At 36.0% G+C, this 26,296-nt stretch overlaps 2 protein-coding genes across 7 annotated transcripts in view; one reads left to right on the forward strand and one right to left on the reverse strand.

Annotated features, from left to right (window-relative positions):
* Positions 1-13,765: 13,765 nt before the first annotated feature.
* Positions 13,766-23,776, reverse strand: gprc5c (G protein-coupled receptor, class C, group 5, member C). Of its 4 annotated transcripts, XM_079850862.1 has the most exons (6): positions 23,603-23,747; positions 23,415-23,481; positions 19,618-20,685; positions 16,615-16,709; positions 16,295-16,417; positions 13,766-14,019 (listed from the first exon to the last, which is right to left on the reverse strand). In XM_079850862.1, exons 3-6 carry the CDS (start codon positions 20,672-20,674, stop codon positions 13,993-13,995), a joined length of 1,302 nt encoding a protein of 433 aa, XP_079706988.1. In that variant the 5' UTR covers positions 20,675-20,685; positions 23,415-23,481; positions 23,603-23,747; the 3' UTR covers positions 13,766-13,992. The 4 variants fall into 4 exon arrangements, with proteins under 4 accessions (XP_079706988.1, XP_079706990.1, XP_079706987.1 ...); XM_079850864.1 differs by lacking the exon at positions 16,295-16,417 and having other exon boundaries at positions 23,603-23,776; XM_079850861.1 differs by having other exon boundaries at positions 23,415-23,711.
* A 126-nt stretch (positions 23,777-23,902) lies between these two features.
* Positions 23,903-26,296, forward strand: part of btbd17a (BTB (POZ) domain containing 17a) — a 28,905-nt gene continuing 26,511 nt past the window's right edge. For 2 of the 3 annotated variants that reach the window (XR_013819147.1, XM_079850859.1), the window contains exons 1-3: positions 23,903-23,997; positions 25,767-25,858; positions 25,952-26,171. The gene's annotated coding sequence lies outside the window, so the exon portion shown is untranslated. The remainder of the gene's footprint in view (positions 23,998-25,766; positions 25,859-25,951; positions 26,172-26,296) is intronic. The other variant, XM_079850860.1, reaches the window with a different exon arrangement.

Consider the following 26,296-nt stretch of genomic DNA (forward strand, 5'->3'; position numbering starts at 1 on the left):
AATACAAATAGCCTAATTAAATAAGCACATTTTACATATTAGAGTTAGAGTGAAAGAAATACTCTATTAATTACATTGCGATCATGCTGTTTTTTTGTTCAAGTCTGCCTTTATTTCATTTTGATGGTCAACTTTTGATGGTCAGCTGTCCCTACATTTTCAATAATATTAAGTACCAGTTATATGACAGGCCAAGAAAAATAGCTTTAAAGTAAATGTATTAAAAGTAGCTTTAAAGTATGGATGGCACTTTTATGGTCAGCCAGGTTGTAAAATATCAGTGATGCATGTAATCATCCAGCCATTCCCACAGGACTGTGTGTTTTAGAGGCACGTCCATAGAAACAGAACACACAACACCCATGAGACCTACTGTACATAAAATATGAATGCATGCATGGAAAATATTCATTTTCATATCTGGTGTCTTAACCCTCTGTTTTATTTCATAATAAAACAATATTTATCTCAGCTAATTTGGTGGATACTGTAAATCTTTCAGATAACCGATACTGATGACTCAGAATCACTTAAAAGTTCCCATGAACAAAACCAGTTTGACTCTCTGGAGAAAAACAAGGCTTGGTTTTCCTGTGATTACGTCTGGAAAAACAAGGCATGCCTTTCAAATGATTGGCTGAGAATATTTTACCCAAAAAGGGTGGAATTTCCGTGTTCATAAAACAAGTTTACTCATGTTTTGTTAGGTGTGAGCACACTGATATCAAAAATATTCATTAAAGGCAACTGGCCTGACAAGTTAACCTTAAAAATTGTGCAATACTATTATGTCCTCAGTGACACCGTTAGCAAGGAGACAGGTATGTAATCTGGGGTCTGAAAAATCACAGGTCTGATACACAACATTATCAGAACAGAGATTGGCGTGGCTTGGTTAGAACATTTTTAGTGATTGTATGAACAGGTGTGTCCATGTAGGAAGATCTTATTATACACTGTAGTAAGTCATTACAAAAAATTACAGAATTATATGGTATTTTGAGATACTTGCTGGGATATATATATATATATATATATATATATATCCCAGCGTTCCCATTACGTTCTTTTTATTAAAACTAACATAATAAAGTAGGCTATGCTTTATTTATTTTTTTTTTATTTTTATTTTTTTTTTTTACTTTGATGAGCATAAAACAAAACAGCTCCTTGGAAAAAATTCATTGTAACCTAATATTGTAGTAGTTATAAAAGGTCTATTTTTAGTTCAGATTAACATTTGAGGGCAGCAATTTTATTCATAATGTCAAAATAAAACCAATGTAATGTTACTTGAAAGCATTATAGCCTACTATTCCTGCCAAACTTCCATGGTTGCAGTTAGTTTTAATACAGTAAATCCATGGTAAATGTTGCAGATCTGTGGACACTGGATAGTTCATTCATGGCACAATGTTTATTCCTGGCTTACGCACTGTTTGATCCGTTAATAACGGAGAAATGTGAATGTTTCTCACTAGATCTCGCAGCGAAGTTATTACTTAAGTATCGAATTCAAATTATTTCTTTACTGGATCTCTTGATCAAGATCGGCTCGCGCTGCTTTGGTCCAAACTGATAAACAACGGTCCGTTAAACACACAATAACGAGTAGCTCAGTTTCGTTCCGCTTGCATTACGTTTGCCATTTGATGTTGGCTAATGTTGTGGTCGCGCCAGCGTCTCTTACATTATGAGCGCGCTTGCCACGCGCGACCCGCCTACATTTGAAATAACGAAATTTTGGTCGGCAGGAAAAATGGTCCAACGAACCGTTCGGTTTGAAAATGCGTACCGAACACCGAACCGAATCCGCGCTAAAATATCAAGGTGAAAGTCATCATAGCTTGCTTAGTAGCCTATAGACCCAGCTCCCAACCCAACTTTGAGAATAGATTAACGGCGATATTTTTTTTTATCGCCCGATAAGAGTCTCACGTTAACGCAGCACGTTAACGCCGATAACGGCCCACCACTAATATATATTTATATCCCATATGTTCCATGCACAGATGAAAGAATGTCATAGAGGTAAGGACATGAGGGTAAATGATGACACAGCTTTCATTTCTGTGTAACTATCCCTTAAAGCAGCTAAAAGATCCATAATAAATTATAAAATCACTGAATCATTCAATTCAAAAGTTTCTGAAATGTTTTACATCATGTACGAACACAACTGTTTGTTAACAGAAATATATTTGCATGTGACATTTATTCTTGCCCTTTTATGGGCAATGGATATCATATCAGTATGTAAAACAGTAATGATATTTTGGAAGCGACGAGCTGCTGTCTGGACAGAACACTTGTGATGGCTCCTCTGACTGTGTGAATCAGTAACCATGCATGGCATGCGAGCATGTCCTGAGTTCGAGAAGAGGAAAGGTCCTTGAACATGCTTTCACACACATATTTCGATAAGTAACCGCACATTTACGTGCACACACACACACACACACACACACACACACACACACACACACACACACACACACACACACACACACACACACACACACACACACACACACACACACACACACACACGTTGGGTTTTCATGCTTTGAGGGGTCTTATAGACATAATAATTTTTATACATATTTCATACCCCTAAACCCACTCATCACAGAAAACTCTGCATTTTTACATTTTCTCAAAAACATCACTTAGTATGATTTATAAGCTGTTTTCCTCATGCTGGGGACCAAAACATTTCCTTACAAGGACAAGGATTTTGGATATTACCATCTTTGTAGGGAAATTTTGTTCCCATTATGTAGGGTTTACCAGGCCACACACACACACACACATTCGATTCTACCTACGGGCAAATACGTTGGACATGTTTCAAACTCAGAACAAAGGTGAAAACAAGGCATTAGAAGATTTATCTAAAAGAGAGTCACACACACAAATGCATAAAAGCGTCTCTTTCATTTAGACCCGAATCAGACTGGGACATTTTAAATACATTAATCCCAGCGACAGAAATGCTCTTTGCACCACAATAAGCCCCTGGCATATTTTCTGCCAAGGTCTGCACATTCCTGACCCTCAGTAATGCCTTCCTGCTCTGTGTAACTGCCTGTGCTAGAAACAGCCATGAGAACAAAAATTCTGCATTATTGTCAGGTATTTAATTGTGTAAAAGTGTGCTCTGTATTACAGTTTTTTACAATCGCTATAGGACACATACTTAGGTCACTTTTTCATAACTCTTCCCACAGTGAGCACAACAGAAGTCTATGTGTGGGCTAAACTGTTGATAATTTATCATTGCTTTGGCACAAAATGCATTCAATTACTACATCTTTCAAATTACATGAATTCTTTTCTCACTTCCACACAACAACTGCCAAAACTCTGTGTACCTACAGGCCAATTTGAGCATTCATACATACTGGTTTCAAAACTTACGTTCAAAACAATAACATAATATAAAACTGAATAAGACAGCAATTTGCTACATTTACACGGTAATATTGTAATGAAATATATTTTGAATCTAAAAATGAAATACTATGAAAACAATTGGACCAACCACAGCTGATTACCATTGTAGATGAACACCTACACAGGAGTTACTCTTTCAATTTCATGGAGCCAACCTCAGAATAGTTTTGTATTGTGATGTAAACATGGACCCAGCCCGATACAAAAATGTAATATATGGCCATATATGTACTTATATTTTAAATAGCATGACATATCTATACATTTGACTTATCTGAGAACACAATATATGCCTGCAACGTATGAACATTTATGTGTCCAAACATGTGAAGAAAATATTTGAGTTCATCCATATATGATACCATATATCTGTATATATTACAGTATAGTATTGGTTTCTCGCATATATGGACAACATTAAGTATAAATATGTGACATACATATTTGTTTTCCACATATTTAATAAATGTATGCAAACATACATGCATGTGATACTGATGCATTTTTAAAGCTGTGGCTTATGGTACTTTGTGGATGTATTTGTCAAAAATGACAAAGAAAACACTGCATTATTGTATTAAAAATACTATATTTGGTATTCACACAATACAGACACAAAATCTCCAACTATAGGCATTTAATTACAAGGCATTCAGATATAAGATACATATATGCGTCTTACATATACAGTATTTCACATTTTTGTGCATATACGGAAAAAAATGTATGGCACTTACATGAAAACGGCCATTTTTGCTATATTTTGAAATATATGTTTCACATATGTCTATGTGTTTTACATATATGAATTTTGCATATATTCTCATATAGGTAGCAGACATACATGGGCACTGATATTATATATGTAATTTACATATATTGACATATATTACATTTCTGTATGGAAAGATAGAGAAGAAGATGAAGCCAGAGATGAAGGCTGAAAGAGGAAGAAGAGTGTCTGGGAGAGGGAGAAGAATACTTATGCGTGGTGGAAGAAGAATAAGAGGAAGATCAAGAGCTGTAGTCTCAGATGAGATCGGAGCTACTGTAATTGATCATGTAATAAATCAGGCTGGTCTGAGAGCGCAGCCAAATCTGCAACGCTTATCAATGGCATCTATTGTTAGAGTTTTTCGGCAAACCAACAGGTAATCTGTATTCTGCAAGGGCATCTGACTGAGCTGCGCATTACAGTAAAGAAGTAAATAGAACAAAGTTTCCAAACCTACTTGTGTGTAATTGCTTTTGCGTTTCTGCTTAGGACTCAACTAAGTCCAAGGTGTTCACTAATGTGGAGGAAACTGCAATCGTTGATATGGTCGACAGAAACAATGGCCAAAAACTCAGACATTCGAGACAGAGTGTTGGCAGCACAGTAAACAATTACCGTCTTTCAACGTTGAAATATGGTTGAGATAAGTCGGTCCGCCTTGACTGGTTTTCGACGTGATTTTCGACGTGATCTAAGTAGTTTCGGCCGGACCGTTTGACTACGTGTTTTCAACTGCATCTAAGATACCACATGTTTTCAACTGATAATCTAAGACAGGATAAGTCTGTTATACATGCTAAAATAACAGAGAAAAACAAACTACCAAACCATGTTCATTATTATCTCAAATAAATTTGAAGAGTTTTACATATTCCATCAAGACGTTGAAGATCGACCTGTTTTCAACGTTGAAAAGTCGTAATTAGACGTTGAAGATTTACGTCTATTCAACATATAATAGACGACTTTTTGCTAGCTGGGAGACAACGTTACTTTTCCAAATACACACACAAAGACACATTTTTTAGGTAGAATTTATGCTTCTGTAATAGCCTAACTCTTATGTTGCCTTGTGGATTTATTTTAGAGAGTCATGGGCAGGCAAACACCCCACATATTCATCTTTGTGAATGAGGCTGGTTTCAACTTGGCCAAAACACGGCAACGAGGAAGGAACGTGATTGGGAAGAGAGCCACAGTGGATGTCCCGGGTCAGAGGGGTGCCAACGTCCCAATGTGTGCAGCAATACCCACTGGTGGACTGCTGTTACACAAACCTCTAATTGGGCATCTCCTTGCGTTCCTGCATGACCTCTATGAAATCAGCCAGCATTTATAATTGTATGGGACACTGTGACATTTCACCACTCCCGTGCAAACACTGAGTGGTTTGCTGCCCATCCCAGGATGGTGTCACATTTCCTCCCACCTTACTCTCCATTCCTCAACCCCATAGAGGAATTCTTTTCTTCGTGGAGGTGGAAGGTTTATGACTACCATCCACGTGATCAAATGTCCCTCCTGGACGCAATGAATGCTGGATGCCTGGACATATCAGCAGAAGATTGCCAGGGCTGGATAAGGCATGCCAGAAGATTCTTTACTAAATGTATTGCCTAGATGACATAAGATGTGACATAAGACCGAGTAGATTAGCATTTCTGTATCGGTGGACGGTGTGTATACAAGTTCTTGTATTTTGGAATTACTGAGTGACAAAACAAACCCTCATAAAATATATTGAATCATACTGCATCATGTCTGATTCACTCCAGTAACATAAATCACAGTGAATTCTAAACAGGTGCCCTTGCTTTACAGAAGAAAACATTGTATTGCTACCTAGGTTATTTGTATGGGTGACAAAGTGTGTTTGTTGGCTGACAACCTTTAGTGTAATGAAATAATGGCTTGATTTGAGACATGTATGAAGTGTTTTGGTAGTTTTAGTACATTTTGAATGTGAAATGAACTGCTGTGCCGAGCTGAAAGCTGGTTAGGAGAACTGGGTGAAGTTTTAAAAAAGTGTATTGAGAAATGTGTCCAACGATTGTAAAAAAAAAAAAAAATCTGTAAAATGTTAATAACTTCATAATATTGGTTCATATGAATTTTTTATACGAAAATATTGTTCTTGGCACAAGAACACCATTCATATAATTTTACACACACACACACACACACACACACACACACACACACACACACACACACACACACACACACACACACACACACACACACACACACACACACACACACACACACACACACATATACAGACCCTTTCCAAAAAATTTGAATATCATGGAAAAGTTTATTTATTTCCATAATTCCATTCAAAACATTAAACTTCCATAGATTATAGATTCAGGGCCCACAACTTAAACGATTTCAAGTATTTAGTTGTTTATTTGTACATAATTTGGGCTTCCAGCTCATAAAACCCACGAAAACAGGATTTCAAAAAAATTGAATATTACATGAAATCACACAGTAATTACACAGTAATCCCATGGTCATTGAAGCAGGTTTTGGTTCTTTTGGCAGTGTGGGCCGGTGCAAATCCTGCTGGAAAATGAAGGAAGCATGAAGTGCTCTGGAAATGTCCTGGTAGACGGCTGCGTTGACTCTGGATTTAATAAAGCACAGTGGACCAAAGTCCTCTTTTCTGATGAGAGCAAATTTTGCATCTCATTTGGAAACCAAGGTCCCAGAGTCTGGAGGAAGAATGGAGAGGCACATAATCCAAGATGCTTGAAGTCCAGTGTGAAGTTTCCACAGTCTGTGTTGGTTTGAGGAGCCATGTCATCGGCTGGTGTTGGTCCACTGTGCTGTCCACTCAACGCAGCCGTCTACCAGGACATTTCCAGAGCACTTCATGCTTCCTTCAGCAGACAAGCTTTATGGAGATGCTTCCTTCATTTTCCAGCAGGATTTGCACCGGCCCACACTGCCAAAAGAACCAAAACCTGGTTCAATGACCATGGGATTACTGTGTAATTACTGTGTGATTTCATGTAATATTCTAATTTTTTGAAATCCTGTTTTCGTGGGTTTTATGAGCTGGAAGCCCAAATTATGTACAAATAAACAACTAAATACTTGAAATCGTTTAAGTTGTGGGCCTTGAATCTATAATCTATGGAAGTTTAACGTTTTGAATGGAATTATGGAAATAAATAAACTTTTCCATGATATTCAAATTTTTTGGAAAGGGTCTGTATATATATATATATATATATATATATATATATATATATATATATATATATATATATATATATATATATATATATATATATATATATATGTATATATGAAGAGTTCAGATGCAAAAGCCTCTAAGTGCCATCTGAAATTTTCTTCTAGAATGATAATTTTTATCAAGCTCATATATTTAAGTTCAATAATTTCACTTAAATGGCAATGCAAATTACCTATTAATTGTCATTTAAGTGGAATTATACTTTATAAAAATGATCATTCTAGAAGAAAATTTCAGATGGCACTTAGAGGCTTTTGCATCTGAACTCTTCATATATACATACATACATATACATATATATATATATATACGCCATTATATATAAACAGCATATATCGTGAAGGAATATTATCATATTTTCATTTCAACAAATATAACTACATAAATGTTTTCAATAAATTACATTTTGCGTAGATTCTTTTTTAATTTTATATAACCTATAATATATATATATATATATATATATATATATATATATATATATATATATATATATATATATATATATATATATATATATATATGTGTGTGTGTGTGTGTGTGTGTGTGTGTGTGTGTGTGTGTGGTCAAACCATTTTTGTGATGTCACTTTTTTATGCAGTCAGAAAGAGTAATTATAGGCCTATAATTACAAAATCTTAATATTCTTTCACAATATATGCAATATATAGCCTATACATAGCAGTATATACAGTATACATACACTGTGTACATGCATAAATATTTTTAAGAAATTACATTTTGGGTATACATTACAGTAACAGGAGTTAAACAGAGTTAAATCTGTCAAATAAATTTGACATTCAGGCATTCACAATATATAAGTACACAATATAAGAACACAAACGGCACCATTTGTTACACGTAAGTAGTACTCAAAGCGATGATGTCATGAAAGATAAAGTAAACATCGTGGAACTATAGTTCAGCTCAACTTGTGCGCACATCTGTTTTTATCTTTATTAACAAAGTTCTGTCCTTTACTCTTTTAGGACTAATTCACTTGCTGCTGTAAGACAACACACTGGACAAACACCTGGATCCTCTGGGACTCTCTTTCTTGTGCATGGCTTCCTGTTTCACTGCCTAGTCATTACGCTTCCTGCCACCCACACACACGTCCACATGTGTCAACAGTTCTTTAGCAATTCTAAGAAGTTGAAAATTGTCTGCACAATTGTGTGCACTGTAAGTGTGTTATTTATAGCTCTCCACACCCCACTTGAACACACAGTAGGACCGTTATACTGCACACACCTCTGTTATACTGAGATATTTTCTTATGAATTGGATCTTTTTGTACTGCCTTTTGTTCAAATACTGCATGTTGGGAGTTTTTTACTTGCTTTGTTTATGGTTTTGTTGCGTGTTTGCATTGTGTCTCTCACTGGAGGTGTTAGAGAGCGAGAGCAGAATCCAAAGGCGGGTTTGGATGAGTGTGTGTGAGGGTCCTTCAGATGTCCTTGGCTTCCAAACCTGTAGAGGAACATTAACCTGCTTTCACACAGGTCCAGCTTTGTCCAGCTCACACAAAGACGTCACTGTTCCTCTCTTTTCCTAACAGGCTCACTGAGACGGTCACAGAATGACACCTTTGTGACAGGCTGCGCTGCTTTTCTATCTTGTCCAACAGCGGAATGAAATGAACATGGATAGTGCTATTGATGTATATATCTCTTTTGCAAATATATTGAACTATATAAACAATACATTGACTTTTCTGGGAAAGCACTTTTTGTAAAGTCATGATTTGCTATTTAGGGTGTAAGCTAATGAAGTAACTGCTAATAATTGTGCAGCAGCTTTCTGTGTTGTGAGGCTGTTGTGTGTAATGAAAAGTCACGACTGACAATGTACAACAAATTGAATCCCAGCAGGGATCCCGCAAGGGCAACAAGACAAACAATACATAGGAGTCATGAGAACGGTCCAATTAAGACCAAAGCCAGTCAACTCTTGTGGGAATTTTGGTATTCTCTCTAAAATCGGTTCAAGGCACTTCTTTCCGGAGACAAATAATCTGATTTATAGGGCACATAATGTTTCTTTTTATTTTGTTCTTTCACTGTAAAAGCTTTGACTCATCAACATAAGTTGAAGCAATTTTCAACTTTTTTAATAAGTTATATAAGATTCAACTTATTTTTTAAAGTCAGTTTAATGTATTTTAAGTTGAAATGACTTAAACATCCAAGGTGATTGTACTTAAAAAATTAAAGGCAGCAATTTTTATTTATTTTTTACAGTGAATTGCTACTTATTTGTCAACAAATCATTAAAAAAGGTGCTCAAAATTCAGAAAAAGTAGTTTGTATACCTCAGAAGTTCAAAATAATTATTTGTGCTCATTTATGCTCATTTAACAAATTTTGGTTCACACATTTTATTTGCCATAAATTAGCCTATGGGTATACTTTAAAACCTTTTAATGGGTTCTTGTGATATCAACTTCAAATTTGTAACACTTTCCGGTGGAAGATCAATAATATGCATTTAGAAGGTAGATCGAGTGAATGTTTTCATCTCATGCAGACTATAGGTGTGATTTTTAAAGCCCTAAAATGAGTATTGGACACTTTAAGATACTTTTTCAATGCAACACATATGTTCAGTCAGCACATGCATTCAGCTAATGTTGACCAGAGACTAATTTAGCAGTAGCTGCTGACATAAATATCACTTTAAAAACACTTACAAATACAGTGTAACAGCTTCTATTCATCTATGTTCTTTCAGCTTGAAGGCAGCACTTTATAAATGAGTCACTGGGTGTGTTTGATGAACTGTGAGGTGAACGGGAGTTTGCAGATGAATTAGTTCTGGTTTACTGAGTTTGTGTGTTTTCCAACAATTGCTTTAACTATAACGTCAAAGACACTTTGCAAACATTACATGCCCAGTGAGGTTACATTTTAAGCCTTTGTTTTTCTATAGGCCAATCGTTTGAACCTTATGTACAACAAAAATGACAAAGAGTCAGTCTTTTGAAGTTCTGTGGTAAAGAATGAAGATTGTACAATACAGAATATAAGAATTGTTTTAATGGGTGAGTCAGAATAAGCGCTGTGGTGACTCCATAAACCAGATGGATCAGTTTCAGTTTAGTTCAAGTTCATACAGAAAATGCCCTGAAGTGAGGATTTCAGCCATTTAATTGAAAAAACTGTTCCTGTAATGCATTTTGTTGTTTGTGCAACATTATGAAAACGAAAAAGTTGGCCATTGCTCATTACAGGCAAATAATATATCACCCTTTTATGTTACACAGCTATTCGAGGTTGATCATTTGATACCACACTGTTTACATGTACAACTAAATTCTGATTGGTCATAATTTGAGTAGGCTATCATATTGCTGGCCTGCGGCCTATACAACGAAGCCGGTTTAGGTGGCTAGCCAGGTACTGTATAGTTTAGTTTGCGTCAACCGAGGATTTATAGGCACCATGAAAGTGTCTCGGCTTTTAGCAGTTCATCACCATAAATGATGCTCCATGGCTAACCTGTTCTGGGGCAGGTTATGATCAAGAGATGATTATCTGATTATCACGTCCTGGTTATTGGAATGAAGTCTTAACCAGAAAATAGATTTTCTTATCTAAAAATTACGTGCATCTAAACTTTGACAGTCTTAAAGATGTCTGACTCTGACAGGTGGCAAATTGAAATCAACTTGTCTTGTGAAATGCTTATTGCCAAATTGCAAACAAGTTTTCATCAGAAATAGGGGTACAGTAGGAGTCCATTTCTGTCCCCAAGGTACAATCTACACTAACGTACCCCATAGGGCTTATTATTGGACCTCGAGGTACATATATGTATCTTTTTGAGGGTCAAAAAGCATTAAAAGGTACATATGTACCGTTTCTTTTAAAGGTTTAGGTACAATATTGTACCCTTGAGGGTACAGCCCCAGTGACAAGCCATTGTACCCCTAAAGGTACAATAATGTACTTTATTTTCTGAGAGTGTACATAATTTAGCCAAATGGGTGGAAATGAGGAAAACTGATAGCTCCACAACACCTACTCATTCATTTAATGTGTCAAATGTCTTTTTAGCTATTAAACATTATAGCTATATTCAATGTCATTGGAGAAAAGATGCTTGTGTCTCAAGGACATGTTTTTATGTCTGCTTTCTCCTTAAATACCCAGCACATTGTGCTCTCAATGTGAGGAGAAAATGCTTATCATATTACCTATAGATTCAGCATCTAGATTTTACCGGCAGCGCTTAACATTTGATACACGGTCAGGATGGGCTGCAGGGAACACATCCAAGAAGGCAGCCGGGGTGAACTTGTCTACACCGATGAATGTTATCGGAGACAGTCGAGAAACTGCAGATGCATCCTAAATCACGTTTTATACCATAAAACCGAAAAGGTAGTTTGTGTTTTTATTGTGAATTTAGCTTGGGTGGATCCTGTTATCTCGAATGAAATGTAAGACAGATGCTGGTGAATTGTTGAATATGATGAACAGGATGTATAGGGAAAGAAATTTAAAGGGCTAGTTCAATCAAAAATGGAAAAAAGTCATCATTTACTCATTCCAAACCTGTATATTAGAATGTGAGATGACGTTTTGAAAAACACTGAGGTCTAAAAAAATTGGACCCCATTGACTTTCATTGTTTGGAGACAGATATGCATTGATAACTTCACTGTATAATATAATTTGATGGTACATTTGCATACATGAAAATTTAGTGGTATTTGCGTAGGTGAATGTTTATTTCGTGGTACACCTACGTATAGGTGAATATTTATTGGAATATAAAACCTCTTATAATACGCAAAGGAGAATATTTACTGGAATAGAAAACTATTGGTAATAAATATATGCAAAAACTTTAGCTACTGCTGCCTCTTTATGTAGCTGCGATTAATGACCAGTCTGTGAAACTTGATTTGAAACCTCATTTTGTGAAAAGTCTGGCATTACTGGACGAGGGAGTAACCCAAAGCTACACTCAATTGATCAGCATTGCTTCCCAAAAAAAACAACCTGATATTTTATACACCTGCACATACTACAAACTCTGTTCTTTTTTATTGTGAAATTGTGTGATGAAAAGAAAGATCTACATTACATAATTTATTTTAAATAGATTATGTTTTCAATGTCACATTTGATTAATTTAATGCATCCTTGCTGAATTAAAGTATTAATTTCTTAAATGAAAATGAAAAAAAAAAACAAAAAAAAAACAAAGGATTAATGTCTTCATCTTTCTGACTTTAAACTTTTGAACGGTAGGTCTCTGATCCGCGCTGTATCGCATCACCCTGTTTATTTACCACCACAGTTACTGAACACTGAACTTACCTCAGCTGAACAATGACACTATTTTCTATTTACAGCTGCTTTACAGTAGAATTTCACTCTCTGTTTGCATCATTGAATCATTATTTTCCTGTTTATCACTGTAAAGCTGCTTTGAAACAATACGTTTTGCATAAAGCGTTATATAAATAAAGGTGACATTGGTCATTTGTACATAATAAAGTTATAATAATAAAAAAAAAAAAAGTGTGAACTTGAACTATATGTTGATGTAATGGCCACCTTTAACAACCCTCCATCTGGAATCCTGTAACTCAGGCTGACATATTGAGAAACTTATCAGCAGCATCTATGTAAATGTAATGACTGGTTAGGGTTTAGAGAATGTTCCATTGAACTAACTTCCCTTTGGGAAGTTATCCCAATGATGTCCCTGTGACCAGGTCATATGCGCAATCAGTCTCACAACGGCATTTCAGAATTTCAAAAATTTAGTTTTTCACATGGTAAGCTGTTTGCAACTACAGCAAGATGAGTTAAAAAATATCCTCTCAAACTGAATTTCCCATTCAGTGAAATTTTAATATTTACTGTACATTAATCAACAGAAGCATTACAAAGATATTCTTCTCAGATTGAGTGTAATGATACTTTGTACATTGACAATAAATACAAAGGTAGGAAAATAATAAAAGTGTCATTAGTCCAGTTGCTGCACCCAAAATTATGATGATTGCACATTATTCATATTTTATATATGTAAATTAGGTTTTATGCATATGTATGGTGTCCAATATTTACAGTGATAGAAGCAGCATGTGAGAATTCCATATACAGGATGAGAGGCAGAAAACCAGCACACATTTATTTTACAGTCCTTTGCTCATCTGTGCTTTCTTAGTAAACACAGCTGGTAGCATTGCAGTAGTCTATACAATCATTGCCATTGGTACAACTTATTTTTTATAACGTGTCCCATGCACAAACAAGCCATACTGTACAATTCCACTTCAATGGCTCAATCAGGTTGAGATAACCCAACACATTGTCTTTCAGTAGAGCAAACCAACAAAATGTTGCTCAGTTACTCTGAGTTCACACAAGTTGGTCTATGCAGTCGACCACAGCGATGGAAAGAAAAACAAAATCACGAATCTTAATTTAGAAACACCAGGGGGGAAAAAACAGCTGGCGTGAGCAGATCACTGGGGTCTTCTGTTGAAATTTCCCTACAGAGAGAAAGAGAGGAAACATTAGATTACATTTCTGGGATCAACATGAAAATATTAATTTAATATGTTACATTTAAACAAAACAAAAAAAGTACATCTGAGAAACAAATACAAATAATATGATTTAAGTGTATGGTTAATTTTAACAGTGATTTTTTGACAGAAAGAGAAAATAGCAATAGACCTTAATCAGGCTAGCGCCATATTTAAGTTTTAATAGGAATGAAAACAAGGCTGTGAGGGATAGAAGAACAGTGCGTTCAATGGATTGTACCGTTGTTTGACAACATACATTGTTGCCTTTCCAAAAATAAAACTTTTAGTAGACAAAAGGGGCCATTTTATATGGAAGCTTGTTTCCGCCACGGAATAATAAATAAATATTTATTAACTTTTTTTCTCACAATTGCGATATATCAAGTCAGAATTGTGACTTTTTTTCTCAGAATTGCGAGATATGAAGTCAGAATTGTGAGAAATAAAGTTGCAATTCTGAGAAATAAAGTCGCAATTGCGAGATATAAAGTCACAATTCTGAGAAATAAAGTCGCAATTGCGAGATATAAAGTCGCAATTCTGAGAAATAAAGTCGCAATTGGGAGATATAAAGTCAGAATTGCATGATATAAAGTCGCAATTGCGTGTTATAAAGTCAGAATTGTGAGATATAAACTATTCTGTGGTAAAATAAAATAAAATAAAAAAAGTCCGTCTTTTTTTTCCTTAGAATTGGACTTTATTTCTCACAATTCTGAGAAAACATGTCAAAATTGCGAGATATAAACTCACAACTGCGAGAAAAAAAGTCAGAATTCTGACTTTATAACACGCAATTCTTACTTTATATCTCGCAATTGCGACTTTATTTCACGCAATTCTGACTTTATATCTCACAATTCTGAGAGATGTAAACTCGCAATTGTGAGATAAAAAGTCGCAATTATCTTTTAAAATGTTTTATTCTGTGGCGGAAACAAGCTTCCATAATTTTACACAACAACATTTTCAACTGAAAACTTTTTGGCTGTTCATTTACACAACAATGGCGTTTTTAGGGCATAAAAAACGCATACTTTTGAAATTGTTTTTTTTTTAAAGTGCAAGTTTTTGAAAACGATACCGTTATCGCCTCCATGTAAACAACAAAAAAGCGAATTTGTGAAAACGGTGACATGTTCAGTCTATAGGCGCAGTGTTTCTTAAAGTGACATCGCCAACTACTGGCCTGGCATGAATAACACAGCGTTTTAGTCATTTTCGTGGAACCGTGTGAATGGGATCATTTTGAAAACGTTGTTGTCTGTATGCGAAAAAAACCAAAGGAAAAACTTTTCCATTTTTAGTAATGGAAACATACCCGAAAACTCCATAAAACAGTTTTGAAAGTTGTGAGTTGTGAAAATTATATGCTCTAGGACCTTTAGTGCCTGCCATAGTAAAGACTATGGGCAAGGCTATCCTTCACAGCCTTGTTTGCATTCATGTTAAATTCAATATGGCGACTAACCAGACCAAGGTCTATACGAGAATACACAGATGCCTCATGTGACAGAGGTGAGAAAAATGGTAATTAAATGATTTTTAAAAAGAAAAGGAAAAGCCAGAAAACATACAGTTTAGTTTAATAGATTTGATCTCTTCATCCACCCCCTCATACCTTCATAAAAAAATGAAAATTATTATAAATCAACACAAACAAACACAAACAAGAAATTCTTAAAATGGCCTTTAAATTCCTCCATCCCAGACAGAAGGCTACAATCACTAAGTGCATTCTAGGAATGAAAGCAGATCTTGAAAGAATGACCGACAAGACAGAAAGAGAAGAATTCCCCACGGACATGTGTAATTGAGAGAGACGATAAAGTGCGAGGCAAGACCCAGAAATTTGAGAAGAAAGTTCAACTTGAAGGATGTTTTGAATGGGTGATTATGAGCTTCAAATATCAAACCATTTAAAAATACGTCATTTTAATGGTTTGACAGCTTGACAAACTTTTGATGTTTATAGGCAACAAAAACATCCTTCCATTGAGTTAGCCACATATGAATGGTACATATAATAATTTTTATTTGTATTTATATATACACATCACCCTTACAAAGCTGAAGGACACTTTACAGTCAATCGGATTAGTAGAAACAGAAAAAAATTCTGTTCAATTGTCAGTAGGTTAATAGCATGTTGAAAAAGGCAGATGAATGTGAAAGGGCGACAGACTGGAGAGACCCAAAGCAAACAAACACAGCATTACTAATGCGCCCCACGTACATTTGAATATATTTGTCTCATATCATCAAGTTGTGTTGAGGGGCTGATGTGACCGCTTTGGTCTCTGGGTGGAGTGCCTACGGATGCTCGTGGAATTATATTGTTATACGATTCCCCCTGTGGCTACAGCCGAAAACACAGTCCAAATAGAAATGGCAGGTGAACACACAAATGCACAAAAACATTCAGACCTACGACATTGAAAGAAGATGTGGACTTTTGCATTTGTAGCTCTCTTTTATTTTTTGTTTGTGAACAGGGACCACAAGGCTCGGTGGTTGTATGCATAGTCAAATCAGTAGTAAAATTTGTGCACTCACATTCCCCACTCCTTTGGTGATGATGGCCAGTTCTGTCGGCTGATATATACTTCGGTGTTGGCCGTTATAGCCGCCGTATGGGGACACAGGATTACCTGAGAACACAATATTTAAAGATGTTAAATGTTTGGACTTGAATACACCCTTTCATGACATGCCTTACACAAATACTTCAGGAGGCAAAAATGACAAAGCTGCTATATGCAATAAATGTGACCAGATAACCTGTTTCCCCCAGAATATTAGTATAATAGTTTATTTCACATTTGTTATGACTGATGTTGAAATGACACTCTTTAGAATATCTATTTAGCATATTTATGTAATATCTGAATTTACACTACTGTTCAAAATTTCGGGGTCAGTATTTTCTTTATGAATACTTTTATTTAGCAAGGATGAATTAAATTGACCAAAAAAGTTATAATGTTACTAAATATTTCAACTAAATGCTATTCTGTTGTGTCTCTAGAAAAATACTAAGCAGCACAACAGTTTTCAACATTGATAATAATAATAAATGCACCAAATCAGCATATTAGAATGATTTCTGAAGGATCATGTGAGACTGAAGACTGGAGTAATGATGCTTTGCCATCAGAGTCATAAATTACATTACAAATCTATTCAAGTATAAAGCAGTTATTTTATATTGTAATAATATTGCATTGTTTAATTGATACATTTTTGATCAAATAGCCGCCATATATATATATATATATATATATATATAGACTTTTTATATTATGTAGAATTTAAACACACTTTATTCACTTATTTTGGAGGACAAGCACAACAATAAAATGATGTTATGTTTTAATACCCTCGAGATATATGCCTTTCTTTTATAACCTCTGAACAAATATCTCAAGTTACCTCAAACACCAGACTTTTCTGTTAGTATGACGCACTATGGTTTGATAAGGTTGCCCTGGTGCAGTGGGGCAGAAATGTCCTCTTGCTCTGTGAAATACTGATGATGATACTATTGCCACGCCTCAGTCTCCGTGGAGACATGCTAATGTAAACACATGCTTCAGGGTCTATATGTGTTCTCATATTGACTCATGCCAGGGTGGGAGAGGTCTTCCATTTTGTTCTGGGTATTCATTTACTAGTGAGATATGACTCCTGAACTTTCCAAACACTCCCTGTAAATACAAACTGACGCATTCCTTTTACTTCACAAAACCACAAACGATATGCAAATATTGATGAACATGAGGAAATGTTATACCTATGGTACGTCATTGATCGATTATTGAATATACAGTATGCAACCGTTCTTTGTATCAGTTATTGGTTGAGTAAACACAGTTGGATATTGTTGATTTGAATGCATGGCTCTGAATGCATGGAAACACTCAGCTACCTGTGGTTCAACTTCATGGACATCAAAGGGCAGAAAAGATATTTGCATGTTTGGCCAGAGGAAACAAGCAGGTGCAAAGACAAAGAGAGAAACCGTCAGAGAGTGAGAAGACAGACAGAGAGGAGGAGAAAGAGGAAGAGAGAACGGATGAACAGCATGTTCAGTGCGGTACCATCAGATATTAGACGGAGTGGATTCAAACATCAGCATATCAAATTCAGTGGTGTAAGCAGCAGTTATTGTGAAATTCAGTCCTGTTTCCAGCATGTTCTGGAGCTTTGTCCTCTCTCAAAGTCACACGTTCCCTCTCTTCTTATTATGTCAACACACACAGACATATTGGGTTTCTGAATTATATACTTGGCAGGCAGAATTAGTTTAATTTGTCATCACTGCATGAAGCTTCTGAAACAGCATAAACTAGAGGTGTAAGGTTACATGCCTGTACACAACGTCAAAGAAGTTTCAGATCCATAAACAGTAATAATTAGAGTTGGGAATTGAGAATCCATCCTTTAAAATACTCGGAATGATCAACGGGATGATTTTCATGATTTTCGGCTTAACAGTTAGGCCTACGATATATGTGAAACCTGAACATAGACACTTTTAGCTTTAAAGGCCTGATTTCATATTTTTTCTTTGTTCTGAAATATGTCAGAACATAACCCATAATGCAACAAGTATACTTTACACACTCAGTGCTTGTGGGTGTAAATGTTCAGCTACAGTCAGTTTTCTCATATATGCCAAATATAGTACGTCCACGCTAATGCGTTAGTCTTGTTTACTGTATAGCTAGCTATCAGAATCCTTCTACCGAATTTAAACGGATTGCATCTGTCAAATGCAAATTGCTATTAGAGACATTAAAGAATCTGATCGCAAATAAAATCATTATAAATGTCTTTACTGTCCTTTTAATAAATTGAATGATCAAATGTGACAGTAAAGACATTTATAACGGTACTAAAGATTTCTATTTCAAATAAACACTACTTTAATTTTCTATTCATCAAAGAATCCTATCACAGTCTCCACAAAAATATTAAGCAGCACAACTGTTTTCAACATAGATAATAAGAAATGTTACTTGAGCACCAAATCAGCATGATTTATGAAGGATCATGTGACGCTAAAGACTGAAGCAATGATGCTGTGTAAATACAGCTTTTTCATCACATGAATAAAATTACATTATATATTAAAATGTATTAAGAGTAAAAAGTTATTTTAAATGTTACATTTATTACTTGCTTTTAACCCCAAAATTTTAAAATGGTAGTGTATACACATTTTAGCAGATGCAGATAGCCAATAACAATCATATTTTACCTGATTACAGAACAAAAAAACAAAACCCCAATAAATAAATATTGTAAATAATAATAAATAGATGTACAGTAGAACATTTTATATCTGACATAGGAAAAAGCCCTTATGTTATCTGGTTCCAATATCAGCCTAATCAACCGATGCTGATAAAAACACTAATATTTCCTGATAATGATATTATCACAGATATATTATGGATCCCTAATAAAAACTAGCTTGTAAAGTTTATTAACTTTAAAGCAAAGATGATAAAGTTAAGAGGAATACAAAGTAAAAGCTCAAAAGCTTGCATTTACCTGTGTGCTCATCCATAGAGAAGGCCTTGTTCTCCATATATATACTCTGTGTGCTTTGTTCCTTCAGAATGTTCTCGTAACCTCTGCTGGGGTACAGATCTTCCTCAACAGCTGGATCGTCATCTACCTCACTCAGGCTGCACACCGCCGGCACATTGTGGAACAGCAGAAACACCCATGCATTTGACACCAGTGCTATAGCCAGTGTGGGGTCATCCCATGTTGGCCCACCATGCTTTGAGTTCCCGTACACATACATGACAATCCATGCCACCCAGATGCCCACCGAGAACAGTCCTGTGACCAGGATGAGGGCTCCATCTTTGCGCCAACGCTTGTGCTTACCTGCTAATATGGGTAAGGATGCCACTATGACTGCCAAGAGTAGATTTAGAACATATATGAGCGCCATGACAAAATCCTGGTTTTCAATGTTACAGGGAATAGCAGTGGCAGGAGCAAGGGTTCCGGTAAAGTTAAAGTTAAAGTTAGTTGGGTATCGTACAATTGTAATAATTAGCCATTCTGTGTTGATGACAACTTCCACCAGCCAGAGTCCCAGAGCGCCCAAACACCAAACCCAACCTCTGGGCCCCGAGTTCCTCCTGACTAGTATGTTCAACCTCACGGCTTGCATGAGAAGGCACGAGAAGCAGCCGGCGAACAACACCCCGAACAGAAAGCGGCGTGACGCGCACGTGGCGAAGTTCTTCCCGACGATAAAGGCGAACGTGAGGGCGAACAGTCCAAACGTGAAGATCAGGAACACAACGTGAAGCCCCAAGGAACTGCGCCAATTCCTGTCAGTGATAAAGGGAAGGCTGGCTAGCAGCACGATCAGAAGAATCAGGGTGGCCACCAAACCAGCAGCTGCAAATGCCTCCACTACAACACCCCAGACAGCACTCAGGTCACACAGATTGAAATACAAGGAGTCCACATTGGCAGGACAGCCCTTGGGGATCGAAGTAGTCTGTGCCAGTGATCCAGGAAGAACGCACAGAGCAATGAGGAGCAGTGGATGAAAACGTGGGGATTTGGAGGTGAGGTGATCCATGGTTTCCAGCACTTGAGATCAGACAAGAGAGAAAAGCAAGAATGAGCATGCAAGCATGAAGCAATTAAGAGTTACAACAAGATAGTGAGTGACATTGACTCAAAATCCTCCCCTTACATACCAAGGGAGGGAGTGACAACGTCAAAATCGTAATATCACAGCCATCTAAACATCACTCACAGGCCCACCCTGGACATTAGGTTGGCTCTCTAAAGGTGTGGTCTCACTAGACTTTGAGCACACAAAATTACTCTAGACTTTGCAATGAATATAGGCATCAGGATTATATAACTTATATGATGATTTAAGTAGCACCGCCATTCAAACTTTTGGGGTCAGTAAGAATTAAATTAACATTTTTACTCAGCAAGGACACATTCATTTGATCAAAAGTGACAGTATAATAAAGACTGGAGTAATGATAGTGAAAATTCAGCTTTTCCATCACAGGAATAAATTACATTTTAAAATATATTAAATTGGAAAACAATCATTTTAATTTGTAATAATATTTCACAATATTACTGTTTTTACTGTATTGTCGATCAAATAAATGCAGCCTTGGCGACTTTTTTCACATTTTAAAAATCATACTGACTTTAAACTTTTGAATGGTAGTGTATATACAGTAAATTAGGGTATTTTCTAGTTATAGATTTGTTACAATTCCAATTCTCGTACAGGGGTCCCGGAGGGCCACTGTCCTGCAGAGTTTAGCCCCGACTTGCCTCAACGCACCTGCCTGGAAGGTTCGTATGCTTAGTAAGACCTTGATTAGCTGGTTCAGCTGTGTTTAATTGGGGTTGGAGCTGAAATCTGCTGGGCAGTGGTCCTCCAAGAGCAGGATTAGACACCCCTGATCTAGTGTGACTGCACTTTATGAGCAGAGATGAATCATTAAGAGCAGGTTTTCCACACCTGGAGCTCATCCAGATCTGTCTGTTAATAATTTATTAGTCTTTTAAAGAATATTGATTTTCTTAGTTCCACTTTCAAAACCTCAAAGAGAGTGATTCAGGTATGTGTAAAAAGCCAAATGGACCGGCCCTTACAGAAAAACCACATGAATTTCACATGTGAAAGACATAGTTTGTAGTACCATTTAACAGCTTAATCCAGGATAGATTAGAATGAAGCTCAAATGTTTTGTTTGAAGAAAAAAAAAAAAAAAAAAAAAAACTGGTCAGAGCTTCCTTAATAAAAGAGATTACAATAAATCTAATTCAATCAGAAAACTCAGTATCCAAAACACATGAATCTTAGTATTTGGTTTTAGCTTAATTCCCTAATAGCCTTACAGTAAAATCAGTATATAAAAACACCACCCATGTTTTTCGTAAAACTTAACGACTGAATTAAAGCAATGAACAGATCTCATTACAACCAGAACTAAGACTGTTGCCCAGTAGTGTTGAGTCTGTTCCTTTTTAACAGGTTGTGTCTGTTTGATCACATTACACTGATTTTATTACTTAATCAATACTACTGATACTGCAGGAACCGCTACAGTACAGTTTGTGCTTAACTGACGCCAGTCGATTTCAGATCAGATTGTTAAAAGTCTATTGTGTAACATAAATGTATATTTGTTTGATTCTTGCCCTTGACGAATTCTGGTTTTCTCTGTAAATCACAACATTAACACAACATAATACATAACTGAATTGAAGCTCCAGCAGAGAATTGAAGTTTTTGAACAATGAGAGATCAAAATATAGTATCATATATTCTACCATAAATGTCAACAATGTGCCAAATAAACATTCAACATGCATTCTATTTGAAATTCAAATGCCTTTTAAATCACTGTGTAGTTTTCCCACCATAGTGGGGAAAGCACCTGTGAGGATGAGTATTTATATTACCAGTAGCCTAATATATTGTTATAAGTAATACAGACAGTTAAGTCACATATAAAGATTAAAAAATTCTACTGTGTCATAAGGCAAAGCTAACAACGCCGCTGAGCGAAGAAACTACAGGAAGACTTATTAACATGTTATCTAGTCATAGTGATTGTATTATAGTTGCATTTTAATTGTTATTTTATTTAGTTCTTTTTTATTGTTATTATATTATATTTACAAAAACTATCATGGGCTATGTAAAAAATATAGCTACTTTATCCGATTTTTGTTACAGAATGCAACAGATGATGATGAAGAAACAAGTGTAACTGATTCACAGTATGATAAGAAACATATGCCATCAGACATCTCGCAAGTTTAAATGCATTTTTGCTTTTTAGCATTTACCAACCCATATGTTATTTAACGTGCTCATTTTTGACATACAGCCGTTTGAACCAATCACATAATTCAATCATTTCCAACGCACCAATCAGAACGCAGCACAGTCAGGCACTCGTGTTTGTGACTGACTGGGCGTCTCACCTGAACAGGTGAACAAAGATTCTCTTCATTACTCAAAATAGATATAACGGGAGTATTTCAGAAATAATGATTCACATCCTTAACACCGTAGTAAAACATTTGCAAAACAACCCCCAAAACAAAACGTCTTTAAATAATCGTGATATTTTTACCAAGAAATTTATAAACACAAAATATTCCCGTAGACTCCATGAAACTGACTGACGCCCAAAACACATATCTAATTAATATCAATAAGCCACAATAAAAACAATAATATAAATCACAAAACACCAAACATACTGTAAAAGTGGAAATCTGTTTACAATATCACAAACATGCACAAGAAAATAATAAAATAAACTCACCCTTTGCAATCAGACGTAGATACTATGTCGTTTCTCTGACTCTCTTTGGTATATGAGCACAATTTACCTGTTCAAGCAAGTGCATGAAAATAAATAAGACATCGCGACGCCAAAATGTGCCAGAGAGCAGCGGTAAGGTATTAAACCCTGGAAAAACAATGTTCCCTTTGTATTCCAGGCAAACAAACCTTCAAAAAGCTTCAAGGATAGTCGAGGGCAAACACTCGGCGAGTTTTGATAGCTTTCAGCCGCTACTGATGTGACTCAAACTCTCAGTTTCACTTGCGCGCGCGCACGCACACTCAATCTTGCGCGTCCCTCTCGAGCTCCCAGCACTCACCGTCGGGAACGCGCCTGTTTTCACTACCTGGAAAAACGGAGGGGGGGAAAAGAGGTATCGTAGAGTGAGCACTTTATGGTGGAGAGTAGAGACTTTGTAAGCTTCATATAATAGAATCTATCCATCCATCTATTTATCTATCTACACATTACAAGAGCCGTTACTAACTTTAGTTGCAGACTCTGGTAATTTGAGGCCTCAATGCTGCATAGCTTTGCTCTACCACAACACCAGGCTACTCAGGTAAATCCAACAATGACTTTGTTTCTTTTTCTTTGGTTTCTTCTGGACCTGAACACAGATGAAGGCACAATCTGCATTTTAAACATAATCGGGGCAAAATGAAGTCACAAATTACGTCTTACCCATTTAAATGTATGCCCAAACTCTTAATATGTGTTCAAAACACGTTGCTTCTGCGTAATATCGATAGTGATATTACAAATATATATTAATATTATCTACATTCCACATTTAGAAGCAGAAAAGTAACAGTTTCAAAACTTAATCCTGTGGGAATTATATTTCTAAATGTGTGAGCACACTGCCACCTAGTGGAAAATCATCAGGTAATCATTATCCTTTATCCCGTGCTTGCTTGACTATTACTCACATTTTCTTCAGATTAATCAGATTTATTTGATATTGGCCATATGCTCTGTGCAACATTTTTTCTTATATAATTCAGGACAGTCAGGACAGCATGCAAGCAACCTGGGATCAAAAGCCTTGCTCAAGGTCACATCATGATCCTCTTTCACTCTCCCTTATACGGTCTTGGATTTAAACCCTAATCTGCTTCTGGTGCTATTGTGTACTCAAAGTATAACCATATAGAGGACTTTGTCCATTTTTTTAAGATTTCAATTATGATATACTCGAAGTAGAAAGCTAGCAGACTCATTGTTTCTTTTCCTGAATGTGTTCTCACTCACACAACAGGATATTGTAGTTATCGCACAGTGTGTTTTCTTTCCTACAGCAAAGAAAAAAAGAGAAAAAAAGAAGAAATTCAAAGAAAGCATGCATCACATTATCTGAATGTTTTAATCACTGAAATGCAACAGAGCTTCAGGCTTGAGTGCATTTATTTTTTAAAGGACTCGAGACACATAAATAGATCCTCATATCCATTTAGTTTCCGATCAAAATGCAACAACAGTTTATCAGTGCACATATTCAATTACACAACCAAAGGAAAGCTTGTGCGTCACAGTATAAAACATGAACAACAAAGCAACTCCTTTAAGGGAAAGCATCATGCAAGCGCCAAATGCAAATTTGTGGGGATATTTGTAGTTTAGAAGTTACGCCACATCATACAGAAACACGTTTAGTGATACAAATCTAAGTCATATTTCATATATGACATGATTTTATGCTAAAATTATATCACTTGATGAAACAGGAAGGTAGGTCTCATGTGGCAGACATCACCAACAAATCATTGCAACTTATTTGGAATCAACTCTTATTTATGTCATTAATTTATCTACTGTAGATCATTTAAAATCAAGTCAATCACAATCAGACCCTTTTCTTGATACATTCTTAGTTTTATGGTGCACAATTTAGTGCACATTAATCAAAAGAAACAATCATCAAAATGTAATTTTAGACAAATCTGTCATTCTTGCTTATGGGAACACAGATATTTTTAAGCCAATTTATTTAATCAGAATACACTGCTACTTTTATATGTACACTAACCAGCCAAATTTGTCCCCTTGCAACTGACTGCAAACTCCCACTTTTCATAATCCAGTCAATTCCCAATGGAAAAAAAAATCCAACCACATAATATAACACCCACTGTAAAATTATTTTGAAGTTGCTATTTTAGTCTTTCTACAGAATTTCACATTTTATTCAATTTGTTACTTGCTGTTTCTTTTAAATTATTTGTGAAATTTACTAGCATTTCCAAGTGTCAAAAGTAAATCCTACACCTTTGTTTTTCAGTGTACAGGGTTGTGAATGTCATTCCATGTTTATCTGACCAGATAATGAAGGTAAAGTAGAAAAAGATACATAGCAAGGACAAAACCGTGATCTGCAGCTGCTTAAGACGCAACAAATCTAAAGCTGACCTCAAACAGAGCAGGTGATTTATTGTCTTAAATATTCAGACTCTTTCTTGCGCTGTCAGCCGTCTGCTCACATTAAGGCTGTAACGATAGATGTGCTTTCTTCTCAGGCATCTGTGTTTGTGATGCAGCGGGAGACTTTTTTCAAAGAGACAACATCTGATAACATCTCCAGGGCCAGAGGCACCCTCTCACGATAGAGAAGGGAGAGAGAGAGAGCTAGAAAGAAAAAAGGAGAGAGAGAGAGAAACAGGATGCAACACTGGGTGCTGAGAAACACAAGTGCACTAAAAGGACATAAGAGTTCGTAACCAAAGCTCCAGATAACAAGTGAGTTTCCCCCCAGACCAAACAGTTAAGAACTTTCCTCTGAAATTGAACAGACTAATTAAATCAAAACTTTTAATGTACCTTTTAGCCAAGACTACACGTCATTAAATCATTAGTCATAATTA

Source organism: Squalius cephalus (genome assembly GCF_949319135.1).
Source record: "Squalius cephalus genome assembly, chromosome: 19".
NCBI lineage: Eukaryota > Metazoa > Chordata > Actinopteri > Cypriniformes > Leuciscidae > Squalius > Squalius cephalus.